The sequence below is a fragment of the Lolium rigidum genome, chromosome 5 (assembly GCF_022539505.1).
Source record: "Lolium rigidum isolate FL_2022 chromosome 5, APGP_CSIRO_Lrig_0.1, whole genome shotgun sequence".
NCBI lineage: Eukaryota > Viridiplantae > Streptophyta > Magnoliopsida > Poales > Poaceae > Lolium > Lolium rigidum.
In genome coordinates this window covers 67,924,178-67,945,145 of record NC_061512.1, presented here as the reverse complement: position 1 = coordinate 67,945,145, position 20,968 = coordinate 67,924,178, and the positions used below count along the sequence as shown (strand labels likewise).

The 20,968-nt window shown below is 47.8% G+C and overlaps 1 protein-coding gene across 1 annotated transcript; it reads left to right on the top strand.

Moving 5' to 3' along the window:
* Nucleotides 1-16,421: 16,421 nt before the first annotated feature.
* Nucleotides 16,422-19,340, top strand: LOC124652984. Its single transcript, XM_047192034.1, has 2 exons — nucleotides 16,422-18,844; nucleotides 18,988-19,340. The coding sequence occupies exons 1-2, from the start codon at nucleotides 16,510-16,512 to the stop codon at nucleotides 19,302-19,304; spliced, it is 2,652 nt and encodes an 883-aa protein (XP_047047990.1). The 5' UTR covers nucleotides 16,422-16,509; the 3' UTR covers nucleotides 19,305-19,340.
* The last annotated feature ends 1,628 nt before the right edge of the window (nucleotides 19,341-20,968 follow it).

Here is a 20,968-nt window from a genome sequence, read left to right as displayed (position 1 = left end):
GCGACGACGCCGGCGGAGAGGAGGAGCCGTAGCACGGGGAGATGGCGGCGGGGATGGGAGGGTCGCGAGGGGAGAGGAGGATGCGGCCAGACCCGGCGGCTGCAAGCAAATGGGTAGGGTTTGACTTGGGGGTCTCTGGTTTTGTCTCACACCCAATCGCGAAGCGAGAGACTGGGCTGGGAGGGCTTTACAGGACCCATGGATAAAACGCGGGTTTACGGGAGGGCCTCGCGCCCTGGACGGAACGGCCGGCCGGCCGAGATCGCGCCACGTCACCTCGATCGAACGGCCGAAAATCCAAACGCCTGTGAGAGCCCCATGGGAGTGCAGCAATCATACCGTGGGATTCAGGGTTGGGTTCTGGGATTGTGAAGACTCAGTTTTGTCACTAGTTGTGAATTGTGCTCAGTTTTGCCACTAGTCTGTGTGCAACGACTCGTTTTGTGGGTCTGTCGTTTCATTCAGGTCAACGTCCTTGACTCGGCTGTTTCAGTTGGATCAGGCGGAGACGCATTTGAAAAGAGGACCGTTGATGGCCGTTTCACGTGGGACCCATAAGGCAACCGTTGGAGCTCAACCCCATTTAAAATCGCCTGAACGCGTGTTGGAGCTCGCAGCGGTGAGCAGAAATCGACGGGGTTGGAGACGGCCCCTCGCAGAGGTGCGGCGCGGGCGACTGAGAGGGCCTTGTTGACGGGGAGCGCCGCCGGTGGCGGGAGATGCGGAGGGCGCAACCGTCTGCCAGAAGCACCTCACGGTTCAGATCCCGTGCCACCTCTATCCATGTCTTCTTCCAGCTCCCGTGCCATCTCTCGGTTCGAGCTTCCGGTGCGCATGGAGATGCCGATCCTCCTCTGTCCGCGGTGCCGGGCGGCCGTTGATCGGAGGATTTCGCGCACATCGAAGAACACCAATCGTCCGTTCTACGTGTGTAGCAGCGAGAAAGGGGTAAGAATAGGAGAAATTTCAGTATTTTGTGCATAATTTGAGCTCAATGTGGTTGATCTGTTTCGTGTGCTTGCAGATAAAACGCTTCTTCGTTTGGGTCGATGTTTTGGTCCAGATGCTGATGAATCAGCTGCTAGATGAGCACGAAGAATGGTTGCCCATCTTGCCACAAACGACACGGGTCGCCGCGATAGCTAGTGCAGAAGAGACAGAGGGCGGAGCACGCATTGACAGAGAGGTAGCTTTTGAGCTAAGGAGGATGAACCAGAAGATTAGAGAGCTCGAAGATCAATCAAAAATTTGGAATTACATTTGTGCATTTGTAGGTGGTATTGTCATCGCACTAGGTTTAATGTTGACATTGTATGGAAAGGCATGACTTTGTCATGAATTTGTGATGAATTTGTAAGATTTAAATTGTATGAACTTGTAAACTTGAATTTGCAAGCTTGAAATAAATAAATATGATCAAAATTCGCTAGTGGCAAATGTTTAGCTTTGGGCAGATGAGAAGGGTCTTTAAAAAACGGTGAAAAATGAACAAACAAAAAGGGGTGCGGCTAGGACTCGAACCCAAGACCGCTTTGTTTGGTAGCGTGAAGGATTGCTCTGGTAACCAGTGGGGTGGATGGAAAGATATTGAAAAGCAAAAGGAATAAATCTAGCTATAGTTAGTTCTAGTTCGTGACTTGGTTTATGGTGTAAGGACACATATGTTTGTACTTTTTGTTTATGCACGCTGCTTAACCAAAAAAAGGGTGCGTCTTTGTTATTTCAAGCATTACGTATTTGTGGTTTAGGTTGGAAAAATAATCAAACAAAAAAGGGTGCATCTTTCTTTTTTTGCGAGGGAAAAAGGGTGCATTTTTCTGATTTCAAGCATTGCGTGTTTGTGATTTTTTGTTTCATACTTATATGGGTACCCTACTTATATTACATCAAAGTTCATACTTTGATCCATGTTTGTGATTTCATGATTCATACCCTTGATATATTACATCGAAATCATAGTTTTTGCGGGGGAAAAAGGGTGCATTTTTCTGATTTCAAGCATTGCGTGTTTGTGATTTTTTTGTTTCATACTTATATGGGTACCCTACTTATATTACATCAAAGTTCATACTTTGATCCATGTTTGATATATTACATCGAAATCATAGAAAACTAAGATATATGAGATGCAAATTTTGGTAGCCAGATCATCACGCAAAATAACTTAGATAAATTCGATACATAAGATGCTTAGTCAACCATTACACGGAAATAACTTAGATAGATAGATGGGTACCCTAGATAGTAGATGGGTACCCTAGATAGATAAGTTGAGTGACACGACTTGACACGACTCGACATGGAACCACATAGAAAATAAAAACGTAAAGCTAAAAAAACATGAAGAGCTTGACGAGAACACATCTTGGCCGCACCACCTGCCGCAGCACCTGCGCCGCACCACCGTCTTCACCAGCGTCTTCACTTGTAGTACGGGAGGCAGTGCATACGTTTCCCGGAGAAGAAGATGGCGTCGCAATCGGTGAAGATGTTGTAGGTGAAGAAGATTGACTCGCAACCGCACCAAAATACCTCACCGAGGAGGGCGTACGCGTCAAATCGGTTGGCGAAGGTGACCGTGAGCAGCTTGAGGGAGACGCCTTCACGAGACACGTTGAGGCGGTACATGACGGGCGAGCCCCGTGGGAGGTGGGAGAATCCCTCGTCGAGGAAGTCTCGAGTGAGCTCGACCTCGGTCCTCCACCTCGACTTTGCCCACACACGGAGCGTGTTCTCGACGAGGACGTCCGCCGGATAGAGTAGCTCCGGCGCGGTGCGCGGACGGCGGAAGGTCGCTCCCGTGTACTGCATCTTCGGAGAGGCAGAGAGGCTCGCTTGGGTGCGTGGTGCTTTGGAGAAGGAGAGGAAGAGAGGCTCACTCGGTTGGTTTGTGGGAGAGGAAGAGAGGCCCCTTATAAAGAGGTTGGCTCATAATTCGGGTTCCTAATAAATCAGGGCTACACGTGGCTAGCCGTCTTCCAAAAATAATTAAGCGTATTGACACGTGAGACGATGGCACGGCCTGAGACGATGGCAAAACTGATGCTGTTGAATCGCTGCGAGAGCTGAGACGATGGCAACGCTGAGACGTTGCGATGATGCATTAAAAGGCGTCGGCGAGTGAGGTACGTGGAAAGGGGCGTTGGCGAGCGAGTTTCCTGGTGCCTGCATGGCGCATGCATCGCATGCCTAGACATGCGGGACGGCCCAATGGACATTTCAGTGTTCTAATAGCCCACCGTACGCGTGGAGAAAGGAACCAATCATGTTGAAGAACGAGGGCGTCCACGGATCGGCCGCGAAACCTTCTAGAATGCTAGATCGGACGGCTGGCGTTACCGCAGTGAACGGTCCACAATGCAAAACAGAGCAACCCACGGATCGGTCCGGTTTCCTTCTAGAAGAATAGGGTTAGCTGGTCAAAATTAGGCTTTGACCAAACTTGAAATGAGCATAAAAATTGAAAAAATCGAAAAAATGGAAACCCTTCTCACATAGACTTCTTATGTCATATACTACCGATTCTAGTTGATAAACATGGTCTACATGCTGTCCAACAAAAAAACCATCTGTCTAATGTGATATCTCAAACACTGGGGTACAAGTTCGAGGGTGAAGACAAGAGGTTTAGGGTTTGGAACATGAAAAGTTTCAAAAACCTCACCAAAGCTTCATTTTGGAGTGAATAACAAGGATCCATGCTTAGTTTTCCAATTCCATGTTTCAAACTTACTGAAAAGATGGTCAAAGTTAGGTTTGACTAAATTTGAAATGAGCATAAAAAATTCAAAAAAAATCAAAAAAATGGAAATCCTTGTCACATAGTCTTCTTATGTCATATACTACCGATTCTAGTTGATAAACATGGTCTACATGCTGTCCAACAAAAAAACCATGTGTCTGGGGTACAAGTTCGAGGGTGAAGACAAGAGGTTTAGGGTTTGGAACATGAAAAGTTTCAAAAACCTCACCAAAGCTTCATTTTGGAGTGAATAACAAGGATCCATGCTTACTTTTCCAATTCCATGTTTCAAACTTGCTAAAATGTTAGGGTTTAGGTTTTAGGGTTATGAGATTTAGGGTTAGGGGTTAGGGGTTTGGGGTTTGGGGTTAGGGTTAGGGGTTAGGGTTAGGGTTTAGGGTTAGGGGTTAGGGGTTAGGGTTTAGGGTTATGGTTTAGGGTTAGGGGTTTGGGGTTAGGGTTAGGGGTTTGGGGTTAGGGTTTAGGGTTAGGGTTAGGGGTTAGGATTAGGGGTTAGGGTTAGGGTTTAGGGTTAGGGGTTAGGGTTTAGGGTTAGGGATTAGGGTTACGAGATCGAGGGTGAAGACAAGAGGTTTTGGGTTTGGAACATGAAAAGTTTCGAAAACCTCACCAAAGCTTCATTTTGTAGTGAATAAGAAGGATACATGCTTAGTTTTTCAATTCCATGTTTCAAACTTGCTAAAATGATGGTCAAATTCAGGTTTGACTAAATTTGAAATGAGCATAAAAAATTCAAAAAAAAATCAAAAAATGGAAATCCTTCTCACATGGAATAGATGTGTAGTAAACTTATTTGGCCAATTTGCTTAGAAATGAGGCCATTTACCCTACCTTTGGAGCTCTTTTTAGCACATTTTTACATGAGTTCCTCAAAACATGTAATCTCATCATTCCAACATCATTCAAACATAGTTCAAACATGTACTCTAATCATTCCAACATCATTCAAACACAAATACAACATTATTCATGAACTTTAGTTGGTTCCCACTCAATCATCTACAAAGCGTTGCGGCTTCTTCTTGGTCCTTGCGCTTCTTGCCACCACTTTGCTCCTTGTGATCCTTGTGCTCATTGCTTCTTTTCTTCTCCTCTTGGTTGTCGGCACCTTAACTACCTCAGAGCTCACTTCCACAACTTTGTTCGAACCTACAACAGAGATGTACAAAACAAAGGGCGGTAAGATTGTGTCAAGTGATAAATGTAACTAGTATTGGCAAGATTTACATACCAAGTAGAACTCACAACCACATAAGGTTGGACACCAACATTTGGAGCCTCAATTTTGTCCTCAATTGGATCATCAATTGGATCCCCATTTTGATCATCAATTAGATCATCATTTTGATGATTTTGTGGCTCATCAATCGGATCATCAATTGGATCATCATTTTGATCATTTTGTGGCTCATCAACTGGATCATCAATTGGCTCATCATTTGGAATATCAATTGGATCATCATTTTGATCATCACTTGTAGCCTCCACTGGATCCTCATTTTGATCATCAGTTTGCTCATCATTTGAAGCATCGAAACACTCTCCGAACGCTGGATCTACTGCGTTATCACGGTACTTAGCGAAATGACCAGACCCACCACACCTTGTGCACTTACGTCTCCTCGGTCCAAGTCCAGCTCCTTCGCTGCGAGGTCTTATTCTACTTTTCCTCGATCTACCTGCTACTCTCTTCAGAACTGGAGGGCAAAGCTTAAAACCAGGGTCCATTATGTCCCATTGTTGTTTTCCCTCCAAAGCAGGTAAGGCATGTGCATATGTGGCTTTGAACTTTGCAACAGAGTAGTAATCATGCACATACTGTTGTATGTTCCCTGCTTGACCTGACAGAGTAGTGATGAAAAACAAGGCATGAATGCATGGCAACCCAGTTATTTTCCATTGCCTACAACTGCAAGTTCTAGCTTCTAAATCCACTGGATATCTCCATTCCCTCTTCTCTTTATCCAAAAATGATACCTCTGCCGTTGTATCTGAGCAACGAGTCATGTCCATTTCCAAGCCTCTTGTTTTCTGCTTCAATTTATTCATCACGGAAGGGATTATAATGTGTCCCATGAATTTTGCCTCGGCTATTCCTGCACGAACAAGAAATTTCTGCACGTATTCTACCCTTATCTTTTCAAGCAAATCCGCCAAATAAAGACCCTTTAGTTTTCAAATCATTGAGTTGAAAGACTCTGCAAGATTATTATGCACATAGTCAACTTTGCTCAGTTCACTGAATTGGCTTCTGGCCCATAACTTGGAGTGGTGTGTTTCCAAGTATTCCTTCACTTTGTCATTTTTGTATAACTGCCTCATGTGATAGTTGTGCTTCTTCACACTGCAAGTCAAAGATGCTGGCCAGAAATTGTCGGCATACACCTTTCCTTTGAATTTCTTCCCAAAATTTGGTGCAAGGTGACGCATGCATTCCCTATGCTCTACTCCAGGGAACACATTGTCCACGGCTACTTCTAAACCCTTCCATGCATCTGTATGAATTACCAACCCATTGGGATGTGCAATAGCCCGGCGTAGATTCTGCAGAAACCAAGTCCAACTCTCCCCAAACTCTGCCTCCAGCACGCCATAAGCAACTGGAAATACAAAATTGTGTCCATCAACTGCACAAGCTGCTACTAACTGTCCTTTAAACCTCCCTGTGAGAAAAGTAGTATCAATATCCAAATAGGGCATGCAGCCTTCCAAAAAACCTCGGCGACAAGCCTCAAAGCAGACAAAAACCCTTCTAAAGCATTCTTTGGTCATTGTCATTCCCCTCAATGTGTACTCCACGGTGTGGTGGTCAATATCTACAATACTACCTGGGCTGGTCTTCTCCACTTCACCCTTAAATGAATACAACAGTTAAAACTTTCCTGCCAATTACCATAAATAGAATCCATAGCATGTTGTTTTCCATTGAAAACCCTCATGTATGGTACCTCTATCTTGAACTTTTCTTTGAGCTTCTTCTGCAACTCCTTTGTACCCACTTGATGGTCTTCTGTCACCCACCGTTTTACTTCTTCAACCACCCATCTTGACTTGGCTCTACTGATTGTTTCCTTTCTCAGGGTTGATTCCAGGCATGTGTGCCTAAAAGGGTTCACTTTGACTTGAACATTCGTGCTATTTCACATTTTAGACGCGTGCATCCTCCATGGACAATCTTCAGTCGGACAGTGCACTCTGTAACGTACTCTGTCGCTCTTGTCAACTTCAAATGTACGCTCTGCCCTGATGCAGTATGTCACAAGTGCATTTCTACACTCACTCATGGATGCAAAGATGGTACCTTCTTTCGTCTGAGGGTTTGCAAGGTCCCATTCAATAGCTGGAAGGTCTTCGTCCTCAGCCTCCTCACCATCAATCACAAAAGCCTCATTGTCAGACTCATCTCGGTTTTCAGCCCGACATGGCCGTCGTAAATTCTGCACAACATCAGAATATAGCCTCTCTTCATCATCGATGTATTCAGGCTCCACTTCTCTTGGGACCCTACTGCCGGTGCCCATGTTTGATGAGCCACCACGTCGTCGTGCACTAACTGAAGCTCCCCTAACTGAACTGTTCTGGCTAGAGCTGCCATTACGACGACATGAATCTGTCCGAGAAGGTCCAACTGCCGGCACAACCACATCATTTTGCAGCCTCACATGAAATTGCTCTTTCTCCTTATGCTTAGCAAACATGGTAGCGAGCTCTTCATCATTACTAACTTTCACCCAATCACTTCCCCCATCGTAGTATTTGAATTCCACTTCATCATGCATACCCCAAGGATATGGGCCGCAAATTACCTCCCCAAATTGTCTAAAACTCCAATTACAATCCATTGGCAACCGATAATCAAACCCTCCTTGGAATTTCTTTTGATCCTTTGCATCCACAATGAATCGCTCCTTTCTAATGTTCACCAAGAAAGCAAACCGCAATTCCATCCTAATCAACCAAAAACGAGAGAGGCAATGAGCACACCAAAAGCAAAATCAAACGCAATGAGCACTCCATGTCAAATCGACTATTGCACTGCACAACAAAGCTCAATAGGAACAAGGCTTACCCCTCGGGAACCCAGTCGTGGACGCGGCGGGTCTCCGGCCCGACGCCTTCCTCGCCAAGGTCGTCGCCGCCACTAGCCATTTCCTCGAGCAGGTGGAGGGCGCAGTGGCGGAACGAGCGACTACGTCGCAAGACGGTGGGGGCAGAGCAGGTGCTGCTGGAGGCGGTGGCGGCGGAGCAGGTGCCCACGCGGGATGGCTGCGCGGCGGCGCAGGTGGTGCCGGCACGGACGCGGGTGGTGGTGGGTGCAGCGGATCGGTGTGTGGCTGTGTGGTGGGAGGAGGGGTAGTTCGGTCTTCACCAATTTGTCATTGCCCGGTCCTACCTGTAAGATCCGGCCCCACTTTCAGTAACGACACGAGACGGAAACGTTTAAAGCCTGACCGTTTGGCCTCGACAGAGCAGCTACGCCAGAAACAATGGCAAAACTGAGCACCATTCCGCTCTAGTGACAAAACTGAATGATGCGCAGACTGTAGTGGCAAACCAATAATTAACCCATGAATTATTTAAACCCCATCTAGCTTAGCTACGCTGGTTTGGTGAATGTAAATCACGCACAGGAAATTTTCATTATTTTCTCTTTAAGAACATGATAAATATCAAATACAAATCTTTGACAAAATTAAGTGACATGAGCTTGAGTGCCTGTTATCAGTAATAACTGAATCAGTTTGTCTACTAATAGAACAATAATTGTGATGTTTAAACTACTACTGAGTCATAAATATGAAAGACGATCTATCTTTACTAAAGAAAAATCATCTCTATACATAAATCTAGAAATTCATAACAATTAAATCTTGGCTGCATTCCCATTTTGTATATAACTGTAGGAATTTAAGATCTATCTATTATATACTAAAAGCAAAATACGGAACTAAAATAGAGACACCACGTTAATCCACATCACTTAAATTATTTTAACAGTTAGATCTAAAACTTGTGGCTATGATTTAAGTAAATATTAATTGTTACGTAATTGAAAAGCAGTCCAGTTGACACGATCAATTATGAAACTATTAACTTTTTTTTCCACATGATAGAATAGATCGGGCGTAGAAGGCATTGATGATAAGGTAAATCTGGTCGTGACATTGATGGTTTCCTTATACTAGGACGTTATTATCTTGCACAATAACGTGTCAACCTAGCTACAACTTTAAAGTATCCTATTTTGGTTCATACAAAAAAAAAAATCAAGTTAGCTAGCTGGAACGTACGTGGATGTAGTTCTAATTTCAGAAGTTGGTAAGTGAGATATCACGTATGATATTTTTCCTGGGGCTCTGTAACTTTTTCCTTTTTATTTTGGTCTGACGTTATTGCTTATACATGGAAATCAACTTTTGAGGGGAAGAGATCTGTACTAATAGGCAAGTATGTTCCCTTAAAAAAAAGGCAAGTCTATTTAGGCAAATAACCGTGAAGAATCTGATAATAGGTTACATATTTAATACGTAGTATCAAATATGGAAAGGCATGTACTAGATCACCGCGAAAAAAGAAAAAAATAATCCGTAGTGTTCACGTTAATTTTTTTAGAATCAAATCGTGTCACTATGGGACTCTAACTGCTTCTGATAGAAAAATTTCTAAACTAAGAAACTTGGAGTTGTATAATAATCAAGTAAAGTAGAAGTCTATATAGATAGAATACGTGTGAGACATGGAGCTCCTAAGCATAGAAATGCTATTCCGTTCACGTATGATGTAAAGGAAAATTGCTCTTAATTGTGGCACATATATGTCTTGACGTAAAATGACACTGCATAGAAAAAAATAAAATATCCTACTGTATACATTTATGTGGTCAGTTCACCGACATTGTTTGTTCGGTCCATCCAGCTACAACTTACATCAATATTTCTATTCAGTTTACATGCAAATTTATTCCTCCATTGGGACAAGCAAGTACATTGACATCACACAAAAAGACATGTATTATAGCCTATAATAAATTGTATATATGTTACTTATTTTAGCTATTAGATCAATAAATGTGTAACATGTACTTTAAAATTTTAATGATACAGTCAAGATTTAAAAATGACTCACAGTGATTGAAGAGTGTATGCTACGAAGGACTTTAACCGGACAAATAAAGTCCTTGATATATATGTACACAAGCAACACACGTGCACGAGGAAAAGAAACCAACCCATGTAGGTGCCAATTTAAGTTTGTGTGAACATCAAACTAAATTTGAAGTTTAAATTCAATATATCAATAATCTTCATAACTGAATCGGTCATTTCTGGAAGCCCCTCTGAATTTCTTCTAAAAGAAGCCCTCCTCCATAAGGTGGCTTAAGGAATTAATGGTGCATCAACTAATCTAATTTATTTAATTTTTATTAATTTTTATACTTGAATTGGCAAATAAATTATCCCTTCTAACTAATAAATATACATACAAGAATGCAAGCTAATACTCTATTCACGCAAACTACCATGATCGTGATGGGTCCTAATTAGATGGTGCAATTTTAATCTTTTACACATACGTCCACGCAATGGATGTATATACGGCAAGGGTAGTCCGTGTTTGATGCAAAAAAGTTAAAATCGTAGAGTTGTTTCCCAACCTTACGTGTATTATTAGGATCTACTAAATATATATGTTCCAACATTCGATATGACTATATGAATAATGATCAATAAAGTTTAGATGTTTCATAGTAAAATAATAAAATGTTGCCATAAAAAATATAATAATGATTTGTCATTTCTTAGAAATATAATCATATACAATTCCATTTAGGAATATATCCATATTTAAGAAATTGTGAATTTTTCAATGAAGAAGGAGGTAAATGGAACGGAAAGAGTTTGTAAAAAGTAATACAGGTGATGCCCTCGCATTTGCGAGGGCCCCTGTGCTAGTTATGGAGAACAACTAAACTAAACACAACATAACAGAATTTGTTTGCTAAACCCCAAATCGTCTTGTCTCAATTCATTACACCTCTTTTACGTACCAGTTAGAGCATTTCTTCACAATTCTAATTATAATGTATAACAAAAGCAACTAAGGCAGATGCGCGCCATCCAAAAAATCTTTGAGAATCAACACTAGCAAAACCCACGTTCACCATTTCAAAAAAAAATCTATTATAAACCATTAAAAAAAACCCAGGTTCAAACCACACATGTCCTCACAGCCATGTCCACATCCACACTTTCACACCAGAACGCATAATTAGAGCTACAGAAAAAAATGGTCGCTTCCTATGATGCATTCCACAAACACATGATAGGCATTGAGAAAGTCATAATCAAAGAACAAACATAATTTATAGGCATCCATCCGAACAAAGAAAGATGCAGACAGATGAAGAACAATCTCGTGTCTTCAGACTGGGCTTCACATGGCTTTGGTTTTTTGCTCCAAGGAGCATTAGCACCGGTTGTGGTACCAATCCAGACTAAAGGTGGCATTAGCACCGGTTCGTGCGGTCAGGACGTCGCAGGGGACCAGCCGAGCATTAGCACCGGTTCGTGCGGGATCTTTAGCACCGGTTCGTGACACGAATCGGTGCTAAAGGTTTGTCGCTAGGCACGTGGTAGCCGCGAAACCTTTAGCACCGGTTTGTGTCACGAACCGGTGTTAAAGGAAAACATTAGCACCGGTTCGTGTAAAGCCCCCATTTGCCCTATATATTCAGCTCATCCCCAGCCATTCCTCACTCAATTTTTTCTTGGTGGAAGGTGTGAGGGGTTGTGTGCTTGCTTGCTTTTCTTTGCCATGCACATGAGGTGCTCGATGAAATGCCTGAGAGAATGATGCCGCTTGATTTCACACAAAACAAAAATGATATGAGGTGCCGGAGCGACACTTAAGCTTTCTCCTCTTTCTTTCCTCTCCTCGATCAAGGTTAAGCAACTTTACCCTTTCATTTGTACAGTGGTAATTTTCACTATTTATATTATGTTGTTTTGTAATGGTTTTTTGATAAACTTAATTATATGATGTAGATGAACCGGCAGCAATGGATGTACGTTGACCGACGCCTACCCGAGTTCACTGCAGGCCTGAAAGATTTTCTCCGTGTGGCTAAGAAAAACCCACAGGCGGATGGTTCTATGTGTTGTCCATGTGTTGATTGCCGGAACTTAAAGCAATACCGTCAATGGCAATCCTTCACTCCCACCTACTTTGGGAAGGTTTCATGCCCAGCTATAATTGTTGGACCAAGCATGGAGAAAGAGGGGTTATGATGGAGGACAATGAAGAAGAATAGGATGATGATATGTACCCTAACTACGGTGATACTGCAACGAGGCATGATGAATATGAAGAGACAGGGAGAGCTGAAGATGAAGAGGCATCAGATGAGTCCATTGATGATGATCTTCATCGGGCCATCGCTGATGTACACAGAGAAGCAGAAACTGAAAGCGAGAAGCGGATGTTAAAGGGCATGTTAGAGCATCACAAAAAAAGTTGTACCCAACTTGCGAAGATGGCAACACAAAGCTCGGTACCACACTGGAGTTGCTGCAATGGAAGGCAGATGCTGGTATATGTGGCAAGGTTTGAGAAGTTACTGAAAATAATGAAGAAGAAGCTTTCAAAGGATAACAAATTGCCTGACAGTACGTACGAAGCAAAGAAGGTTCTCTGCCCTCTAGGATTAGAGGTGCAGAAGATACAAGCATGCATTAATGACTGCATCCTCAACCGCGGTGAGTACGAAAATTTGGAAAAATGCCCGGTATGCACTACACTGCGGTATAAGATCAGGCGAGATGACTCTGGCGATGTTGAGGGCGAGCCCCCCCCAGGAAGAGGGTTCCTTCCAAGGTTATGTGTATGCTCCTATAATACCACGGTTGAAACGTCTGTTCAGAAACAAAGAGCATGCCAGGTTGTTGCGATGGCACAAAGAAGACCGTAAGAAAGACGAGATGGTGAGACACCCCACTGATGGGTCGTAGTGGAGGAAAATAGATAGAGAGTTCCCAGACTTTGCAGGTGACACGAGGAACTTAAGGTTTAGTCTAAGTACAAATGACATGAATCCTTTTGGGGAGCAGAGCTGCAGTCATAGCACCTGCCATGTAACTCTATGTATCTATAACCTTCCATCTTGGTTGTGCATGAAGCGAAAGTTCATTATGATGACAGTGCTCATCCAAGGCCCAAAGCAACCCAGCAACGACATTGATGTGTACCTAAGACCGATAGTTGAAAAACTCTTACACTTGTGGGCCAAACCAGGTGTACATGCGTGGGATGAGCACAAACATGAGCCATTTGACCTACGAGCGTTGCTTTTCGCGACTTTGGAAGTTGATGTAGACATATATGCATGAACATGTGTCACTTCGATCGATATATTTAACGTTTTTATATAATATATTGGTTTCCTATATATACATGTGTGCATTATAACGTGTTTCAAATGGAGGCGTGGCGGCAGACTCTGCCGCGGCAGCGTTCTGGTGAAATTCACTGCCGCGGCAGGGTCTGTCGCTCTCTGCCGCGACAGCGTTTTGGTGAAATTACTTGCCGCGGCAGAGTCTTCCGCAGCAACGTTTTGCTGAAATTCCCTGCCGTGGCAGAGTCTGCCGCGGTAGGGAAGGGCCCAAAACGCTGCCGTGGCACAAAGGTCCACCGCCCGGGCGCTCCTCTGCGGGCCACGTGGTGCCCCTTTAGCACCGTTTCAGAACTGAACCGATGCTAAAGGGGGGTATTTAGCACCGGATGCATTGCACCGGTTGCCCAGCCGATAAAAAAGCCCATTTTCAACCGGTGCTAACGCCCCGTTTTCCACTAGTGTCACTAAGAGGACACAACAACAGGAGAGTCGGGCAGCTCGGCCGACGGCAAAGAGCTTGTGGCCGTCATGGTGGCACACTGCATGTGTGGCCTTAGGTAAGGGACCTCGTTCTAGTGGCCGAAGCCGTGGTCGTCGGGGCAATTTCAGTGGCTGAAGGCATGGTCATCGGGGTGATTTCTTCTCCGAAGGTTGAAGGTTGCAGTTCCTATGCGTCGACCGCTCTCCCACCCCTCCTTCTCCATAGATGAATGTATTTGTTGGGGATCTTGTCTAATTTGGCCTCAATCTGGCCCCATTGATCCCTCGATCCAGCCGCTGCCACCCCGTTCTGGTTGTCGTTAGCCTTGCCCAACCACCGCCGCTCCATCCCATCAGCCACTGTCCCTTCCTCGACTGTCACCACCTCGTTTTGGTCGTTCGTAAAGAGAGCAACAATGGGTACCTAGGCTCACAGGGAGTGCAAGGATTGGCTAGAATCGAGAACAAAGAATAGAGTAGGCCCGAACAGAACACGCGTCCACCATGCAGTAGCGGAGTAGCGGGCCAGACCTGAACGACAACCCACACACCGACACCGGGCCCTATGGCGACAGGAGCGCCGTCCAAACGCTGCTGATGCAGGGAATGCAACAGCCTTAACCGTTTTAAAGAATTGGATCATTGAAGAAACAAGCTTAGAATTACATGGATTCAAAATCGTAAGTATTAATAATAAATTATTTCTCAGATTGTTTCCCCGGGCCTTGACTCTAGGACCTGCCCAATTTTATCTTTTAATTTTTCCGAATTTAATACTCTTTGTCTATAAAAGGATGTCTCAACTTTGGAAAAATTTAGATGTATCTAGATACTAAAATGAGTCTAGATACATCATAATTTTAACAAAGTTAAGACATCCTTTTATGGACAGAGGGAAGTATGAAAACTCTAACTTCAACATTTGGATTTTGTAGCAATTTCTTGCCTAATTTCGGTTACTTTCTTGGGTCTGAATTATCCAAAAACGTTGATACTACTCAGATGTTTTCTTAACACACTCAAACCTCCACCTGTCTAATTTAATGATAGGTGGAGAATGGCATTGAACGGAAATTTGAGGGCTTCGAATATATAAGGGCATCTCCAACCCAACGACCTAAACGGACATGTTTTCGCGTCCGATTTTGGTCGTTTGGGTCGGCCTCCGGAGACGCGGACAGACGAGGACGTCCGTGGCATTTTTTGTTGCCCAACGCACAGACTCAAATCACTGTTCCTCTTCTCTACTGCATACTAGTACTTTGTCATGAACCCCGACGAGTTCCGCCCCGCGCCCAACCCCGCCCGGCCCCGGCGACCTCCGCCCAGCCACGGCTCGCCCCGCCCGTGCCCCGCCCGTGCTCGCCGAGTCCTGGCAGCCCGCGCCCCGGCGACCTCCGCGCCCGCCCGTGCCCCGCCCGTGGTCGCCGCGTCCCGGCAGGCCGCGCCTCGGCGACCTCCGCCTCCGCCCGTGCACTGGCCGCCCCGCCTATGCCCGTGGGTGGCCGGCCGTGCCCGCCCGCGCTTGTAAAAGCTCGTGGCGCGAGGGCCGCCGGCGAGCTCCCGCAAGCTCCCGCCGCGGGCGTTGCTCCGGGTCGAGGAGGTTGGCCGGGACGAGCGCCTCGCGCACGGCCGCTGCGACGCGGCTGCAAGGCGAGGCCGCCCCGACGCGCTGCTTCCTCCCAGGCGGAGACGACCGCGTGCACGGCCCCGTCCGCGTTTCTCGCCGCGTGCACGGCCCCGTCCATCTCCCTGGGCGGGCGTCCTGGGCTCGGCCCCGTCCATCTCCCTGGGTGGCGTGCTGAGGCGCGCCTGTGCTCGCAGCGGCCGGCCGGCGCCCGTGACCGCGCAGCGCGACACGGCCGGCATGGCGAGGACTGACGCGGCCGGCGCCCGCGGCGATGGGGCGAGCGGCAGCGCGCGGCGCGGGCGGCCCGTGCTCGCGGCGATGGGGCTCGGGCGGAGCGCGGCCCAGCGAGCAGGCGCACGGGCGGAGCAGGCTGCGCGGCGCGGCGGAGCGGCGGAGCTGCACGGCCAGCGAGCGGCGCGCGGGCGATGGAGGCGGCGGCAGCGTGCGGTGCGGGCGGCCCGTGCTCGCGGCGATGGGGCTCAGGCGGAGCAGCTGCAGCAGCGGCGGGCGGCGCGAGCGAAGCTGCAGCGCGCGGGCGGAGCGGCCGACGCCCTTGGTCGTCGCCTTGCGCATCGCCGTCGACGAGCTTCGCCGCCGGAGCTCGTTTCGGCGACGGCGAACTCCGGCATGGATGAAAAAAAAAAGCCTAGCATAGAGCGGCGGAGGCCTCAATGCGAAGGCGACGACAGCACGTGCGCCGGGGTGAGCCTTTCCGCCGGCAGCCATGGGAGCATCGAGGGGGAGAAGAAGTCAGAGAGGAAGAGAGGAGAGAGAAGATGTGGGGTCGGGCGGATATAAACGGATGTCCACAGCCGCACGAAGTCGTCCGGGCGGACGCAAAAGCCTCCCAGATTTAAGCCGGCTTTGGGTCGTGCCGGACCTCACGGACAGTCCGTTTTGCATTTAGGTGCACGCGCGTTGGGACGCGTTTTTACCCAAACGGACGCACGCGATATCCGTTTTACCTTTTGCGTACCCGCGTTGGAGATGCCCTAAGAGAACAAATGGAGTACTTCATACTTAAAAAAATATGGGAAGGCATTTGTGAGTTTGTGAAGAGTAGGGGCTGCTTGTGCGGAGAAGGCCCAGAAACAGCGACACGGAGCGTCAAATAGGATTTGCGACCAATCCCAAATCAGCGGGAGCGGTCGGGTGGTCGGCACTGGGCACCCAGCACAGTCGATGATCCACTGTCGCCTCCCTCACCTTTTCCTCCCCTGAAAACCCCCGACCACCAGCACCGCAATGTCCACCGTCGAGGAGGTCTTGGTTGAAGAATCCACCACCCAAATCATCTCCGGCGGCGATCCCTCCCGCCCCGTCGCCCGATCTGCCCACTTCCTGCTGCCCCGTGGGGACAGCGCCCATCCCCCCGCCCTACCATTAGCCCCCTCCCCCGATGCCGGCCCTGTTCTTGCCGACGAGCTCCAGGTGGAGTTGAGCGGCTGGCCCGGCACATCGAAGCAGTGGAGGCGGTGGGTCGCCAAGCTCCGGCCGCGGCACGAGCTGCTGTGGCGGAAGGTCCGGATCTTGCCCGCCGTTCTTGCAACCACGAGCTGGGTGCGGCGGGACGAGGGCCTGCTGCTCCAGCTCGCGCCCTTCTGGTCCGCCGACACCAGCACCTTCGTCTTCCCGTGGGGCGAAGCCACGGTGACGCTCCAGGACGTGGCCGTGCTCGGGGGGCTTCCCCTGCTGGGCCACTCCATTGGCTCGCGGTCTGACGAATTCCGCAGGGACGTGGACGCGCTCGAGGCCGTCCGGATCTTACTGAACCGGAGCAAGTGCAAGAAAGCCAGTTATGCCGCCTGGGCTAAGCACTTCGCTGAGCAGCCGACGGAGGACGACGACGGCAGATTGCTCGAGCACGGCGCGTTTCTGGCCATGTGGTTGTCAAGGTACGTGTTTCCGGCGCCGCCATTCGACGTGGTCCGGCCGGAGGTGTTCCCTATCGCTGCCCGACTGGCTCGCGGCAAGTGCGTCGCCCTCGCGCCGGCCGCGCTCGCCAGCGTTTACAAGGACCTCTCCGCCCTCAAGCACTACCTGAGCTCGGGCAAGACCCATCGGCGGTTCCTGGGCTGTGCCCCGCTGCACATCCTCCAGCTATGGGTCTGGGAGCGGTTCCCGGAGCTTCGTCCCGAGACCAAGAGCACGTCTCGCCGTGATGATCCTGGCGCGCCCAGGGCTGCCCACTGGCACAATGTTAAAAAGGCGCTACATCCTAGCTACGTCCACTCAGTGTTCATGTCACCGGATGAGTTTGACTGGAGGCCTTATGAAGGTACTAGCTTTGCTCTGCTGCAAGCCAAAGCTGGCTGCTGGGTGCACGGTCAAGATATAGCAGAGAGTAAGGAATTGCTATCCTTTGCGCAGTGTCTGCGGCCTTGCGAGCTTGTCGGCATGGGATGCATTGAGCAGTACTGCCCACATCGTGTTGCAAGGCAGCTGGGCTTCGATCAGGACGTACCTAGGACCGTCGCCCGTGTCAAGTCAAGCCGAAAGGCTGCGTGGGCAACATACAAGATGCAGCCTAAAAATATTACCTTCTTCATTCCACAATGTGATCCGGGTGTGACTGTTGCATATTCACAGTGGTGGAATCCTTACTTGTCGACAAGTGCTGCTGCTGTTGCTAATGCTGCAAGGATGAAACAAATTCATGTTGAGGTTAGTCCCAGAAAAAGAAAAGCTCAAGATCTTCCTGGTGTAGATTCTTGCAAAGAGCGTCACCCAAAGGCCGGGATGATTCTGCCTGATGATACAGAGGATCCACAGGACGAGATTCCGCTAGCGGAGAGGCTCAATAGCATCATTCTAATGACACATAAGCAGGATGCGGAGAGGCATACCTTGAAAGACAGGGAGACTCTCAAAGAGAATTCAGAAACTCTCAAGGATTTTGTGCCAACATGGACAAGAAAAGGTAGACGTAAGGTAGTTTTGCGCAAAGTTGCTGACCAAGTTTTTTCTGATGCGGAGACGGTCTTGGTGACTGCAATTGATGAACCATCCTGTGTGTCTGTTTCCAAGAATGAACATTGTAAAGAGCACGTATCAGACTCTGTTATGATGCATGATGACAACAATATCAGCTCTGAACATGGTGACGTTGAGGGTGCAGTGAGCACTGGCAGCAACAAAGGCATTGGACCTGCAATTGTAGTTGATGTGCATTCAGATCTTCAAGATATCTTGGCGATCAGTGATGATGAGTTGGATCAAATATTCGGAAAGGATACCGAGGTCACTGCAATGTACCTGAAATTATCCAGGTTGGCGGTGACCATAAACAACTCAGATCAGCCATATGAGGAACGACACGTGGTCACAGTAAGTAGAGATGAGCAGGAGGGCACAAAATTGAAGGATATCATGGCGGGAAACAATTGTGATTATGAGCTTGCTACTGTCCAAAGTGATACAACTCTCATACGAGGACCAGATGGAGTAACTCGTGTCATCAATGTTAAGACCAATGTTGATGTCTTACAAGCATCCATTGATGAAATGCAGACGGACAATGTTACAAAAGAGCAAGATCAGAGAGTGAAGGTGGACAGAAAAAACTCTACTGTCTTGGAAGGTACTAAAATAGCAAATGAAAATATATCCTCATATCTATAAGTAGGACTGCATAAAGGTTAACATAGAAAGACCAGGTATGCCTAAGAATTGATGAAATATGACAACAAACTATTGCTAATATGATACTCTTTTTCTTTGTAGAAAACTATGGTGCATCTTCTGATGGCCTAGCAAATGGAAATGGTGAGCTGGTGACGAGAGTAATTTCTACTGATACACTCTACTATGTTACACCATTTGAGCGGGTGAAAGATGCTAAGATCAGAGATTCAAGAGCCACAAATGCAGTTCAAGGAGATTTTCAGCCAAGACGTGAAGTAGGAACAAAGGAACTGATTAGAGAGGTGTCCGAAGCTCGAGAAGCAGAAAAGGTTGAGTTGGAGGCAATAGTTGATCGTTTGAAGCAACAGCTTGTGGCGCTAGAAGGTGCAGGGACAAAAAGAAGCTATAGACCCTGAGGTATATAACTTAACATAACATAGTTGTGGGTGAATTGAAGACATGTGTACCACAAATCCACAATATGGTTAATACCTCTGGTGAAATGACCTTTATATGATCTTGATTAGTCTATGGAGTATATATTATTCTTTTCAAAAGGGAGTCTATGGTTATATTTTTTGGAGGTTAAAAGGCAGTCATTCTGCCGTCCGATTAGAGTGTTTATGTACAGAGATCACACCAAAGGAATAGAAAAAAAAACATAGGTGGAACATCTCTGGGGTCTGTGTGGGCATGCACCCGTTGTGCGATCTCTTCATGCACCAAAGCCCCCGCCACGTCCAGGCGGAGGGTAGTGTTTTGGAAGATTCTTTTGTTCATCTCTAAATCCCTGACATGGAATAGATGAAAGCACCACTAGATTCTCGTCTCCTCTCTTTGTGCAGGGCTGCAGTCAGTGTTGTCGTCCCACCAAACGTTGATTGTTTTGTTCATGGGAGGTGGAGCCATGCCTAAAGAATCATTCCAAGCTAAGATCTTCTCACTGACCACCTGCTGCATTCCAACAGCAGGTGGCGCACCATTTCGGGGTGCATTCGACATAATATATACATAGAGTTATGCGGCCATCCGCGAATGGTCAGGTTCTCAGTCGTTAGAGCATCTCCAACAGAGGCTCTAAAATTTGACGCTGTAAAATCGGTTTGCAGCGCGGTGTATTCACTTTTAGAGCGCGACGCAGGCGACAGCTTCACCGGATGCTGTATTTTGCAGCGCGCGTCGCGCAGCGCTTTACCAGACGCGTTAAAATACAGCGCCAACAACACCTTTTTCCACATATATGTATGAAAAGAAGATCAAACAGGACCAAACAAATAGACTGAAAATCAACATAATTTCTAGATCCGTGCGATTCCAGTACAAGCGCACCTGCCCTCTTCACAAGAACAAATCAGAACAAATCAATCGTGAGATCAACCTCAAGGAAGCTAGCTGATCTACTGGAACCGCTCCCGACGGTGTTGCAACAGATCAAATCGAGACGGTACTACCCGCCGCTGTGCTGTTGCAAGAAATCAAATCGACGTTGTTGCAAGGTAGCTAGGTAGCTAGCTGTGCGGCATCATCGGCGCCGATGTCCCGTCCTCGCCATCGAGCTGGAGCAGGGCGAGGCGGCGGGCGCACGGGGAGCAAGACGAGGTGCGGGCAGCCCTCGGCGTAGTCGAGCTGGAGCAGGGGAGGCGGAGCTCCGGCAGGGCGAGGCGGCGGGCGCGCGGGGAGAAAGGCGAGGTGCAGGCAGCCCTCGCCATCGTCGAGCTGGAGCAGGGCGAGACGGAGCTCCGGCAGGGCGAGGCGGCGGGCGCGCGGGGAGCAAGGCAGGTGCGGGCAACCCTCGCCGTCGTCGAGCTGGTGCAGGGCGAGGCGGAGCTCCGGGGCGCGGCGGCCAGCGGAGTTCATGCCATCGAAGCAAGGCTAGGCGGGGGCAGACCAAGCCATGGCGGCACATCCACGCCAACCAGCGGCGCCTCCGTCCGCGCGAGTGAAGTTTCAGGACGGTTGGAGCGTCGCGCGTGAATTGGACTTTGCAGCGCGCTGCAACCTGCGCAGTATATTTGCCGCACAAGATAGCGCAATACAGCGCCTGCGCTAAAAAAATTTCCGCGCGCTCCGTTTTACAGCA

Excerpts from the sequence above, each read along its gene's own strand:
- LOC124652984 (XM_047192034.1), top strand. The coding sequence starts at position 16,510 with ATGTCCACCGTCGAGGAGGTCTTGGTTGAAGAATCCACCACCCAAATC. Across the intron at positions 18,845-18,987 it reads AAACTCTACTGTCTTGGAAG|AAAACTATGGTGCATCTTCT; the intron begins GTACTAAAATAG and ends TTTTCTTTGTAG.